The sequence below is a fragment of the Bombina bombina genome, chromosome 8 (assembly GCF_027579735.1).
Source record: "Bombina bombina isolate aBomBom1 chromosome 8, aBomBom1.pri, whole genome shotgun sequence".
In the NCBI taxonomy this organism is placed as follows: domain Eukaryota; kingdom Metazoa; phylum Chordata; class Amphibia; order Anura; family Bombinatoridae; genus Bombina; species Bombina bombina.
In genome coordinates this window covers 11,638,683-11,662,948 of record NC_069506.1, presented here as the reverse complement: position 1 = coordinate 11,662,948, position 24,266 = coordinate 11,638,683, and the positions used below count along the sequence as shown (strand labels likewise).

Here is a 24,266-nt window from a genome sequence, read left to right as displayed (position 1 = left end):
AATGCACATTTGATATTAGAAGTAAATTGAAAACTATTTAAAAATTGTATTCTCTATCTGAATCATGAAAGAAAACTTTGGGTTTCATGTCCCTTTAATGGTTTGCTGTAGAAATAAATCAGATATGCTATTCTAAAGGATTGTGATATACTGAATTATTGGTTTATTTATTCAGTAATATATTCTGTGTTATTTGTCATTATAAAACTTGCTTGGAAAAATGCAGTGCTGCTTATTCAGATTTGTTTCTATTACATATACAACTTTCAAGCTTTTATTTTAAAGTCGTAGGGGGCGATTTATCAAATTGCAAACGGACATGATCCGCTCTAGCGATCATGTCTGCCGCACATCGATAAATGCCAACAGCATACGCCGCCCCATGCACATTCACGGCCAATCGGCTGCTAGCAGGGGGTGTCAATCAACCCAATTGTATCTGATCGGGCTGATTGCTGTCCGCCGCCTCAGAGGCTTGCGCGGAAATAGCAGCATTGGGGCCGATTGACGGCTTAATAAATCGACCCCCTAGACACTAACTACAGAGGGAGCAATATTAGCCATTTTTAATGCACTTTGAGAATAATTAATTAAAATCCTAAGTACTGTATAGATGGATCTTAGTGAAGTTATAAAATACCTAAAATACTAATGTCAAATTGGCAGTCTTTTAATTATTATGGAATTAGGAATTTATATTAAAAAGTTCAATTACAAAAATTGGGATATTAAACCCCAAATTTTATTTTGTGACTCAGACAGAGCGTACAATTTTATTTTGTGACTCAGACAGAGCGTACAATTTTATTTTGTGACTCAGACAGAGCGTACAATTTTAAACAAAGTTTCCAATTTACTTCTATTATCAAATTTGCTGTGTTTCTATGATATTCTATGTTGAAGAGATACGTAAATAGGCATCTGGAGCCCTACATGACAGGAAATAGCGCTGCCCTCTAGTGCTCTTGCTAATGTATAACATTATTACTACATGACAGGAAATAGTGCTGCCCTCTAGTGCTCTTGCTAATGTATAACATTAGTACTACATGACAGGAAATAGTGCTGCCCTCTAGTGCTCTTGCTAATGTATAACATTATTACTACATGACAGGAAATAGTGCTGCCCTCTAGTGCTCTTGCTAATGTATAACATTAGTACTACATGACAGGAAATAGTGCTGCCCTCTAGTGCTCTTGCTAATGTATAACATTAGTACTACATGACAGGAAATAGTGCTGCCCTCTAGTGCTCTTGCTAATGTATAACATTAGTACTACATGACAGGAAATGGTGCTGCCCTCTAGTGCTCTTGCAAATGGATAACATTAGTACTACATGACAGGAAATAGTGCTGCCCTCTAGTGATCTTGCAAATGGATAACATTAGTACTACATGACAGGAAATAGTGCTGCCCTCTAGTGCTCTTGCAAATGGATAACATTAGTACTACATGACAGGAAATAGTGCTGCCCTCTAGTGCTCTTGCAAATTGATAACATTAGTACTACATGACAGGAAATAGTGCTGCCCTCTAGTGCTCTTGCAAATGGATAACATTAGTACTACATGACAGGATATAGCGCTGCCCTCTAGTGCTCTTGCTAATGTATAACATTAGTACTACATGACAGGAAATAGCGCTGCCCTCTAGTGCTCTTGCTAATGTATAACATTAGTACTACATGACAGGAAATAGCGCTGCCCTCTAGTGCTCTTGCTAATGTATAACATTAGTACTACATGACAGGAAATAGTGCTGCCCTCTAGTGCTCTTGCTAATGTATAACATAAGTACTACATGACAGGAAATAGTGCTGCCATCTAGTGCTCTTGCTAATGTATAACATTAGTACTACATGACAGGATATAGTGCTGCCCTCTAGTGCTCTTGCTAATGTATAACATTAGTACTACATGACAGGAAATAGTGCTGCCCTCTAGTGCTCTTGCTAATGGATAACATTAGTACTACATGACAAGAAATAGTGCTGCCCTCTAGTGCTCTTGCTAATGTATAACATTAGTACTACATGACAGGAAATAGTGCTGCCCTTTAGTGCTCTTGCTAATGTATAACATTAGTACTACATGACAGTAAATAGTGCTGCCCTCTAGTGCTCTTGCAAATGGATAACATTAGTACTACATGGTAGGAAATAGTGCTGCCCTCTAGTGCTCTTGCAAATGGATAACATTAGTACTACATGACAGGAAATAGTGCTGCCCTCTAGTGCTCTTGCAAATGGACAAAATTAGTACTACATGACAGGAAATAGTGCTGCCCTTTAGTGCTCTTGCTAATGTATAACATTAGTACTACATGACAGGAAATAGTGCTGCCCTCTAGTGCTCTTGCAAATGGATAACATTAGTACTACATGACAGGAAATAGTGCTGCCCTCTAGTGCTCTTGCAAATGGACAAAATTAGTACTACATGACAGGAAATAGTGCTGCCCTCTAGTGCTCTTGCAAATGGATAACATTAGTACTACATGACAGGAAATAGTGCTGCCCACTAGTGCTCTTTCTAATGTATAACATTAGTACTACATGACAGGAAATAGTGCTGCCCTCTAGTGTTCTTGCTAATGTATAACATTAGTACTAAATGACAGGAAATAGTGCTGCCCTCTAGTGCTCTTGCAAATGGATAACATTAGTACTACATGACAGGAAATAGTGCTGCCCTCTAGTGCTCTTGCTAATGTATAACATTAGTACTACATGACAGGAAATAGTGCTGCCCTCTAGTGCTCTTGCTAATGTATAACATTAGTACTACATGACAGGAAATAGTGCTGCCCTCTAGTGCTCTTGCAAATGGATAACATTAGTACTACATGACAGGAAATAGTGCTGCCCTCTAGTGCTCTTGCTAATGTATAACATTAGTACTACATGACAGGAAATAGTGCTGCCCTCTAGTTCTCTTGCTAATGTATAACATTAGTACTACATGACAGGAAATAGTGCTGCCCTCTAGTGCTCTTGCTAATGTATAACATTAGTACTACATGACAGGAATAGTGCTGCCCTCTAGTGCTGTTGCAAATGGATAACATTAGTACTACATGACAGGAAATAGTGCTGCCCTCTAGTGCTCTTGCTAATGTATAACATTAGTACTACATGACAGGAAATAGTGCTGCCCTCTAGTGCTCTTGCAAATGGATAACATTAGTACTACATGACAAGAAATAGTGCTGCCCTCTAGTGCTCTTGCAAATGGATAACATTAGTACTACATGACAGGAAATAGTGCTGCCCTCTAGTGCTCTTGCAAATGGATAACATTAGTACTACATGACAGGAAATAGTGCTGCCCTCTAGTGCTCTTGCAAATGGATAACATTAGTACTAGATGACAGGAAATAGTGCTGCCCTCTAGTGCTCTTGCAAATGGATAACATTAGTACTACATGACAGGAAATAGTGCTGCCCTCTAGTGCTCTTGCAAATGGATAACATTAGTACTAGATGACAGGAAATAGTGCTGCCCTCTAGTGCTCTTGCAAATGGATAACATTAGTACTACATGACAGGAAATAGTGCTGCCCTCTAGTGCTCTTGCAAATGGATAACATTAGTACTACATGACAGGATATAGTGCTGCCCTCTAGTGCTCTTGCTAATGTATAACATTAGTACTAAATGACAGGAAATAGTGCTGCCCTCTAGTGCTCTTGCTAATGTATAACATTAGTACTACATGACAGGAAATAGTGCTGCCCTCTAGTGCTCTTGCTAATGTATAACATTAGTACTACATGACAGGAAATAGTGCTGCCCTCTAATGCTCTTGCATATGGATAACATTAGTACTACATGACAGGAAATAGTGCTGCCCTCTAGTGCTCTTGCTAATGTATAACATTAGTACTACATGACAGGAAATAGTGCTGCCCTCTAGTGCTGTTGCAAATGGATAACATTAGTACTACATGACAGGAAATAGTGCTGCCCTCTAGTGCTCTTGCTAATGTATAACATTAGTACTACATGACAGGAAATAGTGCTGCCCTCTAGTGCTCTTGCGAATGTATAACATTAGTACTACATGACAGGAAATAGTGCTGCCCTCTAGTGCTCTTGCAAATGGATAACATTAGTACTACATGACAGGAAATAGTGCTGCCCTCTAGTGCTCTTGCTAATGTATAACATTAGTACTACATGACAGGAAATAGTGCTGCCCTCTAGTGCTCTTGCTAATGTATAACATTAGTACTACATGACAGGAAATAGTGCTGCCCTCTAGTGCTCTTGCTAATGTATAACATTAGTACTACATGACAGGAAATAGTGCTGCCCTCTAGTGCTCTTGCTAATGTATAACATTAGTACTACATGACAGGAAATAGTGCTGCCCTCTAATGCTCTTGCATATGGATAACATTAGTACTACATGACAGGAAATAGTGCTGCCCTCTAGTGCTCTTGCTAATGTATAACATTATTACTACATGACAGGAAATAGTGCTGCCCTCTAGTGCTCTTGCTAATGTATAACATTAGTACTACATGACAGGAAATAGTGCTGCCATCTAGTGCTCTTGCAAATGGATAACATTAGTACTACATGACAGGAAATAGTGCTGCCCTCTAGTGCTCTTGCAAATGGATAACATTAGTACTACATGACAGGAAATAGTGCTGCCCTCTAGTGCTCTTGCAAATGGATAACATTAGTACTACATGACAGGAAATAGTGCTGCCCTCTAGTGCTCTTGCAAATGGATAACATTAGTACTACATGACAGGAAATAGTGCTGCCCTCTAGTGCTCTTGCAAATGGATAACATTAGTACTACATGACAGGAAATAGTGCTGCCCTCTAGTGCTCTTGCAAATGGATAATATTAGTACTACATGACAGGAAATAGTGCTGCCCTCTAGTGCTCTTGCAAATGGATAACATTAGTACTACATGACAGGAAATAGTGCTGCCCTCTAGTGCTCTTGCAAATGGATAACATTAGTACTACATGGTAGGAAATAGTGCTGCCCTCTAGTGCTCTTGCAAATGGATAACATTAGTACTACATGACAGGAAATAGTGCTGCCCTCTAGTGCTCTTGCAAATGGATAACATTAGTACTACATGACAGGAAATAGTGCTGCCCTCTAGTGCTCTTGCAAATGGATAACATTAGTACTACATGACAGGAAATAGTGCTGCCCTCTAGTGCTCTTGCAAATGGATAACATTAGTACTACATGACAGGAAATAGTGCTGCCCTCTAGTGCTCTTGCAAATGGATAACATTAGTACTACATGACAGGAAATAGTGCTGCCCTCTAGTGCTCTTGTAAATAGATAACATTAGTACTACATGACAGGAAATAGTGCTGCCCTCTAGTGCTCTTGTAAATAGATAACATTAGTACTACATGACAGGAAATAGTGCTGCCCTCTAGTGCTCTTGTAAATAGATAACATTAGTACTACATGACAGGAAATAGTGCTGCCCTCTAGTGCTCTTGTAAATAGATAACATTAGTACTACATGACAGGATATAGCGCTGCCCTCTAGTGCTCTTGTAAATAGATAACATTAGTACTACATGACAGGAAATAGTGCTGCCCTCTAGTGCTCTTGCTTATGGATAACATTAGTACTACATGACAGGAAATAGTGCTGCCCTCTAGTGCTCTTGCTAATGTATAACATTAGTACTACATGACAGGAAATAGTGCTGCCCTCTAGTGCTCTTGCAAATGGATAACATTAGTACTACATGACAGGATATAGTGCTGCCCTCTAGTGCTCTTGCTAATGTATAACATTAGTACTACATGGTAGGAAATAGTGCTGCCCTCTAGTGCTCTTGCAAATGGATAACATTAGTACTACATGACAGGAAATAGTGCTGCCCTCTAGTGCTCTTGCAAATGGATAACATTAGTACTACATGTCAGGAAATAGTGCTGCCCTCTAGTGCTCTTGTAAATAGATAACATTAGTACTACATGACAGGAAATAGTGCTGCCCTCTAGTGCTCTTGCAAATGGATAACATTAGTACTACATGGTAGGAAATAGTGCTGCCCTCTAGTGCTCTTGCAAATGGATAACATTAGTACTACATGACAGGAAATAGTGCTGCCCTCTAGTGCTCTTGCAAATGGATAACATTAGTACTACATGGTAGGAAATAGTGCTGCCCTCTAGTGCTCTTGCAAATGGATAACATTAGTACTACATGACAGGAAATAGTGCTGCCCTCTAGTGCTCTTGCTAATGTATAACATTAGTACTACAGGACAGGAAATAGTGCTGCCATCTAGTGCTCTTGTAAATAGATAACATTAGTACTACATGACAGGAAATAGTGCTGCCCTCTAGTGCTCTTGCATATGGATAACATTAGTACTACATGACAGGAATTAGTGCTGCCCTCTAGTGCTCTTGCATATGGATAACATTAGTACTACATGACAGGAAATAGTGCTGCCCTCTAGTGCTCTTGTAAATAGATAACATTAGTACTACATGACAGGAAATAGTGCTGCCCTCTAGTGCTCTTGTAAATAGATAACATTAGTACTACATGACAGGAAATAGTGCTGCCCTCTAGTGCTCTTGCATATGGATAACATTAGTACTACATGACAGGAAATAGTGCTGACATCTAGTGCTCTTGCAAATGGATAACATTAGTACTACATGACAGGAAATAGTGCTGCCCTCTAGTGCTCTTGCAAATGGATAACATTAGTACTACATGGTAGGAAATAGTGCTGCCCTCTAGTGCTCTTGCAAATGGATAACATTAGTACTACATGACAGGAAATAGTGCTGCCCTCTAGTGCTCTTGCAAATGGATAACATTAGTACTACATGACAGGATATAGTGCTGCCCTCTAGTGCTCTTGTAAATAGATAACATTAGTACTACATGACAGGATATAGTGCTGCCCTCTAGTGCTCTTGTAAATAGATAACATTAGTACTACATGACAGGAAATAGTGCTGCCCTCTAGTGCTCTTGCAAATGGATAACATTAGTACTACATGACAGGAAATAGTGCTGCCCTCTAGTGCTCTTGTAAATAGATAACATTAGTACTACATGGTAGGAAATAGTGCTGCCCTCTAGTGCTCTTGCTAATGGATAACATTAGTACTACATGACAGGAAATAGTGCTGCCCTCTAGTGCTCTTGTAAATAGATAACATTAGTACTACATGACAGGAAATAGTGCTGCCCTCTAGTGCTCTTGCAAATGGATAACATTAGTACTACATGACAGGATATAGTGCTGCCCTTTAGTGCTCTTGCAAATGGATAACATTAGTACTACATGACAGGATATAGTGCTGCCCTTTAGTGCTCTTGCAAATGGATAACATTAGTACTACATGACAGGAAATAGTGCTGCCCTCTAGTGCTCTTGCAAATGGATAACATTAGTACTACATGACAGGATATAGTGCTGCCCTCTAGTGCTCTTGTAAATAGATAACATTAGTACTACATGACAGGAAATAGTGCTGCCCTCTAGTGCTCTTGTAAATAGATAACATTAGTACTACATGACAGGAAATAGTGCTGCCCTCTAGTGCTCTTGTAAATAGATAACATTAGTACTACATGACAGGAAATAGTGCTGCCCTCTAGTGCTCTTGTAAATAGATAACATTAGTACTACATGACAGGAAATAGTGCTGCCCTCTAGTGCTCTTGTAAATAGATAACATTAGTACTACATGACAGGAAATAGTGCTGCCCTCTAGTGCTCTTGTAAATAGATAACATTAGTACTACATGACAGGAAATAGTGCTGCCCTCTAGTGCTCTTGTAAATAGATAACATTAGTACTACATGACAGGAAATAGTGCTGCCCTCTAGTGCTCTTGTAAATAGATAACATTAGTACTACATGACAGGAAATAGTGCTGCCCTCTAGTGCTCTTGTAAATAGATAACATTAGTACTACATGACAGGAAATAGTGCTGCCCTCTAGTGCTCTTGCTAATTAATACCATTCTTGCAAAACTGCTGGAAGATAGTTCTCCAGAAATGGGCTGGCTTCTGAGCATAAGTCCTTGCTTTTTTAACAAAAGATATCAAGACAACAACAAATTGATAATAGAAGTAAATTAAAAGGTTGTTTAAATGCACTGCTCTATCTGAATCATGAAAGACAAAATTTGAGTTTCATATCCCTTTAATACTAATTTTCAATAATTTTAACGTAAAAATACATTGTTACTGTTTAGAGAATCAACAAAAGGGTTGGGTATTGCCTGTTCCTTGGAACCTGGGCAGTAACTTACAGTACAATTCAGAGCATAACTCATTACACAAAGCCTTATAACTGATACCTCTTCCTATTCTGCACCTTACTATCCAACTCAGAACACTCAGCCTCTCGCTCAAGCCAGCGCATAGGAGGTACTGCCCTGTACAAATAGGGTAAAGCAAATCCCACCCAATAGGAGGTACTGCCCTGTACAAATAGGGTAAAGCAAATCCCACCCAATAGGAGGTACTGCCCTGTACAAATAGGGTAAAGCAAATCCCACCCAATAGGAGGTACTGCCCTGTACAAATAGGGTAAAGCAAATGCCACCCAATAGGAGATATTGGCCTGTACAAATATGATAAAGCAAATCCCACCCAATAGGAGGTACTGCCCCGTACAAATAGGGTAAAGCAAATCCCACCCAATAGGAGGTACTGCCCTGTACAAATAGGGTAAAGCAAATCCCACCCAATAGGAGGTACTGCCCTGTACAAATAGGGTAAAGCAAATCCCACCCAATAGGAGGTACTGCCCTGTACAAATAGGGTAAAGCAAATCCCACCCAATAGGAGGTACTGCCCTGTACAAATAGGGTAAAGCAAATGCCACCCAATAGGAGATATTGGCCTGTACAAATATGATAAAGCAAATCCCACCCAATAGGAGGTACTGCCCTGTACAAATAGGGTAAAGCAAATCCCACCCAATAGGAGGTACTGCCCTGTACAAATAGGGTAAAGCAAATCCCACCCAATAGGAGGTACTGCCCTGTACAAATAGGGTAAAGCAAATCCCACCCAATAGGAGGTACTGCCCCGTACAAATAGGGTAAAGCAAATCCCACCCAATAGGAGGTACTGCCCTGTACAAATAGGGTAAAGCAAATCCCACTCAATAGGAGGTACTGCCCTGTACAAATAGGGTAAAGCAAATGCCACCCAATAGGAGATATTGGCCTGTACAAATAGGGTAAAGCAAATGCCACCCAATAGGAGATATTGGCCTGTACAAATATGATAAAGCAAATCCCACCCAATAGGAGGTACTGCCCCGTACAAATAGGGTAAAGCAAATCCCACCCAATAGGAGGTACTGCCCTGTACAAATAGGGTAAAGCAAATCCCACCCAATAGGAGGTACTGCCCTGTACAAATAGGGTAAAGCAAATGCCACCCAATAGGAGGTATTGCCCTGTACAAATAGGGTAAAGCAAATCCCACCCAATAGGAGGTACTGCCCTATACAAATAGGGTAAAAGCAAATCCCACCCAATAGGAGGTACTGCCCGGTACAAATAGGGTAAAGCAAATCCCACCTAATAGGAGGTACTGCCCTGTACAAATAGGGTAAAGCAAATCCCACCCAATAGGAGGTACTGCCCTGTACAAATAGGGTAAAGCAAATCCCACCCAATAGGAGGTACTGCCCTGTACAAATAGGGTAAAGCAAATGCCACCCAATAGGAGGTATTGCCCTGTACAAATAGGGTAAAGCAAATCCGACCCAATAGGAGGTACTGCCCTGTACAAATAGGGTAAAAGCAAATCCCACCCAATAGGAGGTACTGCCCTGTACAAATAGGGAAAAGCAAATCCCACCCAATAGGAGGAAATTAGAAAGTGCCACATTTTTTCCTCTACTCCTCCTCCAGCCTCTGCTTTAGTTTTGTCCCATATAGAAGACAATGAGTGGACAACCCTCATCCATTAGTTTTTCTGATGATATATCTTCATATGAAATTGACTCATCAGTGGAAGCTGAGGATGAAGACCCTTTAGGACCACAAATTCTTCTCTGTAAGATTCCAAAACACATTACTGTTGTCAGTTTGATGACCATAGCAGACCAAAGATACTTTAGAGTTTCTTGCGAGAACAGGTCTGAATCTCATTGTATCTGTTCCTTTTTCATGGAGATTTGTGTACATTGGGTTTAGTATGTAAGAAGGATACTTGTGGAGGACACTGCTTTACTCAGTTGTATAGGATAGTCCCTCATCTTGTGCTGTCATAATAGAACATGTTGAATCAATTTATTGGTAAGTATAGATCCAATTTTGTTTATTTAACACCTATCATTCAGATTCAACCTTCCCTACTTATCAAACACTCTGATAAATCTTATCTACCATCCTTAGATGCTATGCAACATTAAAATTAAATTCACTGCACTTTACTGCTTTAAACCCGCACCTTACAACACCATAATACAGAAATACAACTCTTAAAGGGACACTGAACCCAAATTTTTTTCTTTCGTGATTCAGATAGATGAAATTTTAAGCAACTTTCTAATTTACTCCTATTATCAAATGTTCTTCATTCTCATGGTATCTTTATTTGAAATGCAAGAATGTAAGTTTAGATGCCAGCCTATTTTGGTGAACAACCTCGGTTGTCCTTGCTGATTGGTGGATAAATTCATCCACCAATAAAAAACTGCTGTCCGTAAGTCTGAACCAAAAAAAAAAAAAAAAGCTTAGATGCCTTCTTTTTCAAATAAAGATAGCAAGAAAAAAAAAGAAAAATTGATAATAGGAGTAAATTAGAAAGTTGCTTAAAATCGCATGCTCTATCTGAATCACAAAAGAAAAAAAATTGGGTTCAGTTTCCCTTTAATGTAAAGTTACAATTTATGAAAAACTGTAGTTTTCTACTCCAGAAGATAAACTTCTACAGAGCACTATCAAGTGCTATAAAAAATGTTATATTTTGAGGATGGATATTGATACTTGTTGCTTAAATAGTAGTTATGTTTTAAAATGACAAATGGGAATGTAATAGTCAAATTGAATGATTGCTTAAAATGATGGTAAATCCTAGAGTTTTGGGAATTCTAGGATTTACTTGTGCTATAAATAATGGAGATTTTTAGTCATGAAGTATAAAAAAGTTCCTTTATTTGCCTAAAGTTTATGCCAAGCTGAGTGACTCCGGCCGCCCATGGCAAAATGCTATTTTTTTAATGAGGTAACATTTCCACCTTTTAGCCAATAGCCATGCTTGCCCTTCGGCATTATGCCCAATGGTTTATGTGCAGATGTTAATAAGGTAACAGCTTTTCATTGGGCATTAAGTAATGAGTTTTTTGAGAGCATGTGCGCAAATGAACAATAATATACTAAAAATTATTTTGCAGGCAGAAAAGCACAATAACGGGCAACACTGTTATAACCACGGGGCAGCACTGCCTCTTGCCAAAAACAGTTTCTTTTACTTGCCACTATGGGCAAATGTGTAAAAACTGACCACCTCAAAGTTTTAACAAATGACAAACAATTTAAACATAGAATGAAAATATTAATTTTTAATTAAAGTACTGATCTGGCATGTAGTTTAATTGTATTTAGATAGATGTTCAGTTATATATGTGTGTGTCTTAATTAAGTGTTATTCTAATCAGTAGATTTACTAAGGTGTTATCTACATCTTAATTAATCAGGTCCATAAGATAAAATGCAAAATCGAAATGTTCCTCTCACTGGAGAGCTGTCTTTAAAGGGACACTGAACCCAATTTTTTTCTTTCGTGAATCAGATAGAGCATTTAATTTTAAGCAACTTTCTAATTTACTCCTATTATCAAATGTTCTTCATTCTCTTGGTATCTTTATTTGAAAAGCAAAATGTAAGTTCAGAAACTGGCCCATTTTTGGTGGACAACCTGGGTTGTTCTTGCTGCTTGGTGGATAAATTCACCCACCAATAAACAAGTTCTCCTTAGCTTCGATACCTTATTTTTCTAATAAAGATTGCAAAAGAACGAGGAAAAATTGATAATAGGAGTAAATTAGAAAGTTGCTTAAAATTGCATGCCCTATCTGAATCACAAAAGAAAACATTTGGGTAAGTAGGCCATCAGAAATGAGGGCTTTAATACAGAAACATTATTGTTTCATTATTTCTTTTTGCTGCATAATTTGCTTTTAATGAATTTAAGTAGAGTAGGAAATTGTTGTATGTCTTTTTAACAAAATATAGAACCATAGATGATAAATGGTTTAATCTAAAGAGTTTGGTATACATAAACTTAATATTTTACTATTATTTTCAAGCATTATGAGTGCCTATTGTTGAACCAATAAGATTGTAACATTTTACCTAAAATTCTGCTCAGTTGAAAACAACGCATTTTACGGATTGATTTCTTGTTTCACTAAATCTTCCTTTTGATGATTACTTTCAGGGGAACCTAGTGCCCCAAAGCTGCATTGGTCAATTGGGGAAGAGGGAAACTCTATAAAAGTGAGCCTGATTAAGCAAGATGATGGAGGCTCTCCAATTAAGCACTACCTTGTCAACTACAAAGCTGTAAGTATCCTCTAATTAGAACTGCATCACAAATTATTTTGCCATCATTGAACTCAAATGTATATTTTGTTGCCATCAGTTATATAGGCCACTGATACTGAATGTCATCTATATAACCAATGGCTTTCGATCTCTAAACACATTATTGAAATTGCTTGTGACTGTGTTCTCAAGTATTCTAACCTTTGAATGTACAACACATTCAGTATAACCTATTTTCACCAATTTAGAGTGTAGCCCCCCTGTGCTATCATTTATATTGTTTACAACACATACAGTGAACATTTTTCATTAAAGTAAGAAAGAATTTTCATTCCACTAGGATAAATGCCCAATTCCTGTCTTTTGTGAGAATTATTTTAAGTTACTTATGACCAAATGCAAGTCTAAGTACTGGCTAGTAAGTCATAACATTGTTGTATTATTTCCTCACAAAAAGTTAAGATACAATTTATTCTAGTTAAAAAAAACTGTGTATATATGTACTTGTTACAAATGTATTCAACACCACAAATATGGTTATACGTAGAAGATATTGTGTAGGAATTAAACTTTGTCTGGACAAAGATCTTTGTGTTAGTTGCCATGAATAAACCTCATAGATCCCACTGATAGACTTCACTGACAAGTTAACCCTTTATGCATTATAGTGTGTGCTCTGTGCCCTGTGTTAAATTATAGGCTACATAATACAGAGCACTAATGCATATAGAAAAATATATTGTTTGTATCTGACTGCTTGATATTATACAAACCAAGTGCAATGTTCCACATCTAGATACATAATTCTCAGAGGTATTATTCACACGCCTATGCTATATGTTGATATCTAAAGAGTTGAAGTGTTTTTAAACGTGTATGATTGAATAGTTAAACCAATAAAGATAAAGTATGAATGGTTAAAAATTGTTCCTATATTATTCAGTGAGAATTTGTCCTATATAATTGTAGGGGTAAAGCACTCTTTTTTTTTTGTTACAGACTTTGTAACTCATTTTTCTATGAGTCTCTTTAGTGCTATATTGCCCTCCTAACAGGTTCTTGTTGATTACAAAAATATTTGACACCTATAGGTACTTACCATTAGTTCTTCTTTACCTACTATCTTGTTACACTAGCGAATATAGTCATCTGTGTTATAGGCCTCATAAGCTTATTATGTACAAAATGGTTGTTAATCTCATTTGCAGATATACTGTATAGTCTTGTGTAAGAAGGGATAAAGCAAATTTATAAAAGGGGTCCTGGGCAAGAAAGAAGATATGGGGAACATCTTTACTGTGTATTAAGTAATCATTTTTAATAGAGCCAAGCCATTGTGGCTTTTCTGGAGAGATAAAGGCTGGATGTGAATTTAGTGCACGTTATAGGTTCTGTCTTTTAGTATGAATCCTGTTTAATTGTCTGTATCTCTTTACGGAATAGAATAGGATTACATAGTGATTCAGTTACTCTTTCTTCATTATTTGCCAAACATGAACATATCTGGTAATGTTTGTTCTTCTCTAGAAAAATGCAGCAGAATGGAAGCCTGAAATTAGAATACCTTCAAGCGGAGACCATGTGGTACTTAAGTCTTTGGAGTGGAATGCAGAGTATGAAGTTTCAGTGGTTGCCGAAAACCATCAGGGAAAATCCAAAAGAGCTGAGTTTTCTTTCTGGACCTCAAATCCAACCACAGCAATTCCAGGTACTATAGCTCCTTAAAGCCCCCAGCCTCCTGCTTAGCCGTTAATGCAGAAGCACTGCTTTTCTCCTAACTTGCTTGAACATGTTCCCCAACTAGCTGCCTGCTTATAACCCATAACCATGGCAGGGCTCGCATGCACAGCTCGGGTTATGTCTGGAATGATGATGATGAGTAGTAGAGTGTGATGTGCTTTATGATTTCAGTGATTAGGGTAATTCCTATATACAGTGACTTCTAGATCCCACTGCTGACACAAATCCCATTGCTCTTTTTTCCTGAAGCTTCAGATAAAAAGCTTTAGAACACATAGGCTTTTGTCATTGTTAGTCTTTCCAATAGCAGTCGCTTATCAGATATGTGTTCTTCAAGCCTTATATCCTACAGGTAAGTGTCTTTTCCTTTGTCCAGATGAGTTCAGGTATACAAAAAGTGGACAACCCATTTGCTATAGTTTCTCTGGAGCTCAGACAAAACTTCTCTTGTTTCATAACTCTACAGCGGTTGATTTGTAAGAGTTTTATATCTATGGAGGAAAATACTTTAATGTAAACATTGTCTTCATAGGGAGACTACAAACCTCACAAGAGTCTTGTATCGCGGGGTCTGCTACTGTATAATATCACCATGCCTCTGGCATGACTGTCATGGAAAGTACTGTTTATTAGGTTCTAAAAAGTACAGCTATTATATTGCAAATTATTTCATGTAGCATTTTTCTTAAAGGGACACAAAACCCCAACATTTTCTTACATTAGTAAGTTAGAGCATTTAATTTTAAACAAACTTTCCAATAGACTTATTTAATTTAATTTGTTTTGCTCTCTTGGTTCCTTTGTTGAAGAGCATACCTAGGTAGGATCAGAAGCTGGAAGGTAGCTGTTGATTGGTGGCTGCACATATGTGCCTCTTGCCATTGGTTTACCAATGTGTTTAGCTAGCTCCCAGTAGTGCATTGCTACTCCTTCAATAACGGATACCAATAGAATAAAGTAAAACTGATAAAGTAAAGTAAATTGGAAAGAATGTTTGCTCTATCTGAATCATGAAAGAATAATGTTGGGTTTTATATCCCTTTAATGTTATAGCAAAATAATTTTTCTTTCATGCAGGTTAAATAAGGCAGCAATGATACATTTGCTGTGTTAGAACCAATACGTATATTTTAAATAAAACAAATAAAGCTGCTTAAAATGTAAGTTAAAGGGACAGTCTACACTAAAATTGTTATATTTTAAAAAGATAGATCATGCCTTTATTACCCATTCCGCTGCTTTGCACAACCAACATTGTTATATTAATATACTTTATAACCTCTAAACCACTAAATATCTTCCTGTTTCCCAGACAATGCTTGTTTATGTGTGCCACATAGATAATTATGCAGAAACTAGCACTGATTGGCAAACAATGCAAGTTTGTAAATAGCACTGAGATAAGAGAGCAGTCTGCAGCGGCTTAGATACAGGGTAATAACAGAGGTAAAAAGTATATTAATATAACTGAGATAAGGAGCAGTCTGCAGAGGTTTAGATACAAGGTAATCACAGAAGTAAAAAGTATATTAATATAACTGAGATAAGGAGCAGTCTGCAGAGGTTTAGATACAAGGTAATCACAGAGGTAAAACGTATATTAATATAACTGAGATAAGGAGCAGTCTGCAGAGGCTTAGATACAAGGTAATCACAGAGGTAAAAAGTATATTAATATAACTGAGATAAGGGGGCAGTCTACAGAGGCTTAGATACAAGGTAATCACAGAGGTAAAAAGTATATTAATATAACTGAGATAAGGAGCAGTCTGCAGAAGCTTAGATACAAGGTAATCACAGAGGTAAAAAGTATATTAATATAACTGAGATAAGGAGCAGTCTGCAGAGGCTTAGATACAAAGTAATCACAGAGGTAAAAAGTATATTAATATAACGAGATAAGGGGCAGTCTGCAGAGGCTTAGATACAAGGTAATCACAGAGGTAAAAAGTATATTAATATATTGTATATTGTATATTGACTATGTTTACAGCGCTGCGGAATTTGTTGGCGCTCTACAAATACCTGATAATAATAATAATAAGTAATATAACTGAGATAAGGAACAGTCTGCAGAAGCTTAGGTACAAGGTAATCACAGAGGTAAAAAGTATATTAATATAACTGAGATAAGGAGCAGTCTGCAGAGGCTTAGATACAAGGTAATCACAGAGGTAAAAACTATATTAATATAACTGAGATAAGGAGCAGTCTGCATAGGATTAGATACAAGGTAATCACAGAGGTAAAACGTATATTAATATAACTGAGATAAGGAGCAGTCTGCAGAGGATTAGATACAAGGTAATCACAGAGGTAAAAACTATATTAATATAACTGAGATAAGGAGCAGTCTGCATAGGATTAGATACAAGGTAATCACAGAGGTAAAGCGTATATTAATATAACTGAGATAAGGAGCAGTCTGTAGAGGATTAGATACAAGGTAACCACAGAGGTAAAATGTATATTAATATAACTGAGATAAGGAGCAGCCTGCAGAGGATTAGATACAAGGTAACCACAGAGGTAAAATGTATATTAATATAACTTTCTCTGTGCAAAAGGAATCAAAAAGACAAGGGCGCCCCCTAGTGTTATTCCTTTTGCACAGAGAAAGTATCTATCCAGACCGGTTATTTGGCAAGGAGCTGACTTCAGAGTGTGACTTCCATTCATCTGTGCCATATAAGAGCACATTACATATCTGAAGGGACTGTGCACCTTTGGGATTATTTGGATACCTGAATCCCACACATATAAGAACTATCAAGATTTTTGTATTTAGTTGTTTCTTCCTTTTAATTTGCATATTTTTGCACCTCTTTGACTACATTTAAAGAGATTATATTATATATTGCATTTTATTTTATATTTTAATAGTATATATTTTCATTTTTTGTTATTTATCTGGCATGGGTCGTAGCACCTTATTATTGAAGTAATATTTCATCTATATTGTTTTTTATAGGCCTATTTATAGATACATATTTTTATATCAATATCCTAGCACCCCCTAGAGTTACCATTTTTTTGTGTAACGTGTCTATTAATATAACTGTTGGTTATGCAAAACTGGGGAATGTGCGATAAAGGGATTATCCTTTTTAAACAATAGACATTTTCAAGTAAACTGTCTCTTTAAATCTATTCTCATATGTTTGTGCGTAGCAGTTACTTACTGGCTGAGGAGGGCAACTCCCATAGTTTTATTGGTGGATACACTGCAAGCATAAATACAAATTCTTGTTTAGTAAACACAGGAGCAGCCATTATTTTTAAATCAACAACTTGAATTCAATCTAAAATACTCTATTTTAGGTGCAATATAGAAAACAAATATTTCAGTGTCTTCTTAATCTAAACCTGTGTGTGTGATTTCATGTGGTTACAATTAAATAAACTGTAAAAGGCAATGCTACTCTCCCGGATTGTTCCAAAATGGTTGAAGATGCAAATTTCACACTTAAAGGGACATGGAACACATAACTAAAATGTGCATTAAACAGACAAATAAAAAAGAACAGTTGGGAATAAACATATCTGATTGGTCGAGGTAACATCTCAGAAGTACAACTCTTATCTTGGAACGTGTCTTTTTCAAAGATGGTTTAATTTTTCACCAAAAAAAAACAATTTCCATGAATTCAGGAATACTTTCTATACATCAACTAAACCCCTTTTATTTAAAGTATGAGCGAGTGTGTTCACGTTACATGTTTCTGTTTTAAGGTTAGTTATGTGCCCAGGGCTACAAGATGGCTATACTGTACTTTTTTCATCGTGTTGGTTGCTCAGCAAAGATTTGTAATATTAATTGTGTGTATGGAGAAGAGTGACTTCTGGTGGGTTTGTATGATCAGATAGAGTGGATAGTTTCCTGAGTGAAAAATGACATTAGAGAAACCTAAGAAGACCAGGGGTAGATTTGGTAATCTGACCTTGTGTTGTCTGCACAGGGTGTGATTCGAGGGCAACTTTCTTATAACAAATGTTTTCAGTAATTTATCATACTGACATAATCTGAAGGTAGTGAGATACATTGTGCTTGGGATGTGGAATCACCTGTGACTGATAGAGTGTAAGAGTGAGAACGAGGATTGTGTTATAACTAATAACAACTCATTCTGCATAATGCACTTACCATCAATAAATGAGCCTATTAAACATATCTATAATGTACTAACTTCTCTAAGACCACTGCACTGAAAGACTATTTTACTTCCGGAATCGTTTTTCATTAGTCATTCTCAGACTTTTTCTCAGTACTTATTTCAATATATTGTAAGTTTATTTATCCACAGTAATATGTATATATATATATATATATATATATATACAAACATACACATGTATACATCTGACACACACATTCACACATATATGCAAGTGTGTGCACTCATACCCACACATTCATATACTCACACATATATATATATATATATATATATATATACACACATACTCACACAAGTGCGTGCACTCACACACATATACACAGCCATACACATACATACACACACTCACACATATATACAAGCATGTGCACTCACACGCACACATACACACATACCCCCCCCACACACACATTCATATACTCACACATATATATATATACACACATACTCACACAAGTGCGTGCACTCACACACATATACACAGCCATACACATACATACACACACTCACACATATATACAAGCATGTGCACTCACACACACATACACACATACCCCCCCCACACACACACATTCATATACTCACACATATATATATATACACACACTCACACATCTATACAAGCTCGTGAACTCACACATATATACACACACATACATACATAAATACACACATACATATACACATATATATATATACACACATACTCACACAAATGCTTGCACTCACACACATATACACAGCCATACACATACATACACACACTCACACATATATACAAGCATGTGCACTCACACACACATACCCACCCACACACACATTCATATACTCACACATATATATATATACACACACTCACACATCTATACAAGCACGTGAACTCACACATATATACACACACATACATACATAAATACACACATTCATATACACATATATATATATACACACATACTCACATAAGTGCGTGCACTCACACACATATACACAGACATACACATACATACACACACAGACATACACATACATACACACACTCACACATATATACAAGCATGTGCACTCACACACACATACACACATACCCCCCACACACACACACATTCATATACTCACACATATATATATATACACACACTCACACATCTATACAAGCGCGTGCACTCACACATATATATATATACACACACATTCATACATAAATACACACATACATATATACATATATAATAGCAACAAGAAAGAAAACACTGCAGGCCAGAACTTGTGCTGTTCAATCAGGTAGGGTTTATTTGTCCACAATAAGAGACAATAGCAGACATAAAACACCTCATATACATATATACAAGCGCGTGAACTCACACACATACACACATATATAAAAGTGCGTTCACTCACACACATATATACAAGCGCGTACAAGTGCTTGCACTCACACACACACACACACACACATATATACAAGCGGTTGCACACACACATACTCACACATGTATACAAGCTTGTGAACACACCCACTCAAACATATATACAAGTGCATGCACACACACACTTATATACACACACACATACTCATACATACTCACACATACAGTATATACAAGCACGTGCACACAAACTCACACATATATACAAGCACGTGAACACTCACACATATATACAAGCGCGTGAACACTCACACAGATATACAAGCGCGTGCACACTCACACATATATACAAGCGCGTGCATACACACACACTTACACATACCCATACTCATACATACACACACTCACATATACAAGCACGTGCACACACACACTCACACATATATGCAAGCGCGTGCACACACACAGACTTACATACACATTTACATACACACACATACTCATACATACACACAAACTCACACACATATATACAAGAGCGTGCACACTCACACATATATATATACACATATTTGTCTTAATGAAGATTGTTTGATCATGCAAACGCTTTCTATAATCATATTAGAACTAATGGCAATATATTAAACAATAGAATTGTTCCCCTAAATTATCTTTAAAGGTATAGAGATCTCACAAATAGTTGACCATCAAAGAACAAAAAACCTTAAAAAAAAGTTAGTCTTAGTTAAAACAGTTTGTGAAAACTTGTTTCACTTACAGAATATTAAGATGCTTGTTGTATAGAGCATCAGTATACCAGTGTGCAGAAAACCTGAACGACCAGTATTTTCCACTTGAGCAAATGACTCTGGTTAAAGATATGTAAATAGGTGACAAAGTGCCTCAATTTTTCCTTCCTACAATAGGGAGAGTCCCGGCTTCATTCCTTACTGTTGGGAAATACAACACCTGGCCACCAGAAGGTGGCAAAGACACCCCAGCCAAAGGCTTAAATATCCCTCCCACTTCCTCATTACCCCAGTAATTCTTTGCCTTTTGTCACGTTAGGAGGTGGCAGAGAAGTGTCAGAAGATTGGAGAGTCCTGAAAAAGGGTATCTGCCCTTTGAGATAGTACTGGAGTTTTAAGTAGTCATGTCAACCTCTCAGTGAGAGTATTGATAAAAGTTAGAGTCTGGAGATGCAGGGAAAGTTTTTCTGCAAAACCATCCAGACTACTGCTAACAGCTCCTTAGCAATCAGTGTTGACGAGTTTCACTGCCTGCTTTCTCTCACTCAAGTCCATGTCAGGAGCACTGCTATAAGACTTTCACACTTAAGAGGCTGTGTTCTGTTCCACAGCATGGATCCTGAAGGTAGGATCATTTCAATTTTTACACATGAAACACAATAACAGGATAACAGTGGCTCCTTTATGCCTTGATAGGATCCAGGGTTAATATCCTCTAAAGGGGGTTTATTGAACAGTTGGGGTTAATTAAGCAGTGTATTAATTATTTACATGCTGCTTTGTGTGATTTTTTCCTGGGCTGATGGACTGTGTGTTTTTAGCTGGAATAAACAGGTTTCACTTAAGTTTCACTTTCGTTTTTGAAAGTGTTGCACAGCTCCTATTACTTGCTGTACTTTTAATAACAGGGAAAGTACTGTCTTGCACTCCATGTGACCGGGTGTGGTCTATGTTCATTTCCTCCATTCCGGCTGAGACTTGAACCTGAGGAGAGCGTTTCCTCTGTTAACTGTCTGGGTCTAGGACGTGGTGACTGCCCCAGCCATTGGGAGTATAAAGGTGCAGTTTTCTATAATAAAAAAACATTTTTTATTTGTGTTCTTCTGTGGGTATAACCTGAGCTATGGAGGACTCTGACATGTTAGAACGTACTCATTCTGTACTAAATCATACCTGTGGTATTCCCGCCCACTCAATTTTGTTCCACATGGCTTAACACCGTTATAAAGTCTAAGAAGGGAGACAAGCCTGCTAAGGCTCTTAGTCCCTCTGAGCCATCTACCTCTCAGGACTCTGCGTCCCGTGAGATTACTACCCTTGCTACATTATCCACTTCACATGCAGTTTCCCAAAGCACATCTTATCCTCCATCCAGAGGGGGCCTTCTTCCTGCAGACTTTGCCGCACAGTTACAAACGGCAGTGTCTGCGGCCCTCAGTGCATTACCTTGCTGTAACAGACGCAAGAGAAAGGTTAAACATAGTTCTCCTGACCCAGAGTCATCAAAATATTTTTTGGATTTAGCTATTATTTCCCTGTTATTCGATGATGAGTTAACCTCTGTAGCTTCAGAGGGTATATTTTCTGTGTCAGAGTCCTTAGCATCTAAACCTCCTGCTGCATTTAAAATTGAGCACTTGCATTTTTCATTAAAGGAGGTTCTGTCTACGTTGGAGTTTTCAGAGGCCGCGCTGAGTTTACGAAGACAGGAAAGTTCCTTTTACTTTTCCTGTGCCGGTTAAGATAGCGAACATTTTTAAGAATGAATGGGAAAGAATTGGTTCTTCCTTTTCCCCCTCGTCTACTTTTAAAAAGTTGTTCCCAGTCCTGGACTCTCAAATGGATCCTAAGGTGGATGGTGCTATCTCTATGCTTGCTAAACATACTTCTATACCTCTTGAGGATAGTTCTTTGTTCAGAGCGCCAATGGATACGAAAATGGAAACCTTTCTGAGAAAGATGTTTCAACATATGGGATTTTTGTTTCAACCAGCGGCTGCAGATGCCGCGGTTGCCGGAGTGGCTACCTACTGGTGAGACTCTTTGTCGGAACTCATCGAGGTGGAGTCTCCCCTCGAGGATATTCAAGACAGTATTAAAGTTCTGAGAATTGCTAATTTTTTTTATCTGTGATGCAAACATGAAAATTATTCGCCTAAATGCAAAGGCCTCTGGCTTTGCGGTCCTAGCCCGCCGGGCGCTCTGGTTGAAGTCTTGGTCTGCGGATATGACTTCTAAGTCCAGACTCCTTTCTCTTCCCTTCAAGGGAAATATTTTATTTGGTCCAGGCCTGGACTCCATTATTTCTACGGCTAACGGAGGCAAGGGTGCCTTACTACCGCAAGATAAGAAGAACAAGTCTAAGGGACAACAATTTCTAATTTTCGTTCTGACAAATCCCATCAACAACAATCCTCCTCCAAACCCGAGCAACCCAAGAGTACTTGGAAGCCGGCTCAGTCCAGGAATAAATTCAAGCAGAATAAAAAGCCCACCAAAAACAAAACAGCATGAAGGGGCAGCCCCCGATCCGGGATTGGATCATGTAGGGGCAGACTATCTCTTTTTTCAGACGCCTTGTTTAAGGACATACAGGATCCTTGGGTCCTGGAGTTGGTATCTCAGGGATGCAATATAGGCTTCAAATCTCATCTTCCAAGGGGCAGATTCCTTCTCTCAAATCTGTCTACCAGACCAGAAAAGAGGGATGCCTTTCTAGGGTACATTCGGTATCTATTCTCCTTAGGAGTTGTTGTCCCGGTGCCTATCGAAGAAAGAGGTTTGTGGTTTTATTCAAACCTTTTCATGGTCCCAAAGAAGGAGGGAACTTTCCGCCCAATTCTGGACCTAAAGTGCTTAAACAAATTTCTCAGTGTCCCTTCCTTCAAGATGGAGACGATAAAGTCCATCCTTCCTTTAATTCAGGAAGGCCAGTTTATGACCACTATAGATCTGAAGGAGACTTACCTTCATGTTCCAATCCACAGGGAACACTTTCAGTCCCTGAGGTTTGCATTCCAGTTCATTGCCCTTCCGTTTGGCATAGCTACTGCTCCAATAATCTTTACAAAGGTTCCAGGGGCTCTTCTAGCAGTTGCCAGAACTTAGGGTATTTCAGTAGCCCCAAACTTGGACGATATTCTGGTGCAAGCACCATCCTTTCATCTTGTGGAAGAATTCTTGGAGTCCCTTCTTAGTCTTCTTCGATCACATTGATGGAAGATAAACTTGGAAAAGATTACTCTTATCCCATGTACTAGGGTGGAATTCCTGGGTACTATAATAGACTCCATATCCATAAAGATATTTCTAACAGACCAGAGACGTTGCAAGCTAACTTCGGCATGTCATGTCCTCCAGAACTCCTTGAGTCCCTCTGTGGCTCAGTGTATGGAGGTGATGTGTCTCATGGTGTCCTGCATGGACATCATTCCTTTTACCAGGTTCCATCTCAGACCTTTACAACTGTGCATGCTGAGGCAGTGAAATGGCGATCATTCAGATTGTATTAGACAGCCGGTCAAGAGAATCGCTCTCTTGATGGCTCTGACCAGATCATATGTCCCGAGGGACATGCTTCTTAAAACAATCCTGGAAGACTGTGACTACGAACACAAGCCTATCCAGATGGGGAGCTGTTTGGGGTGCCAGGAAGGCATATGGGTTGTGAACTCAGGAGGAA

The 24,266-nt window shown here is 38.2% G+C and overlaps 1 protein-coding gene across 5 annotated transcripts in view; it reads left to right on the top strand.

The window, feature by feature from the left end:
- Nucleotides 1-24,266, top strand: part of NCAM1 (neural cell adhesion molecule 1) — a 479,250-nt gene that overhangs the window by 414,017 nt on the left and 40,967 nt on the right. For all 5 annotated transcript variants that reach the window (XM_053690128.1, XM_053690125.1, XM_053690126.1 and 2 more), the window contains 2 exons: nucleotides 12,444-12,568; nucleotides 14,078-14,258. In XM_053690128.1, coding sequence (XP_053546103.1) covers nucleotides 12,444-12,568; nucleotides 14,078-14,258 — 306 coding nt within the window. The remainder of the gene's footprint in view (nucleotides 1-12,443; nucleotides 12,569-14,077; nucleotides 14,259-24,266) is intronic.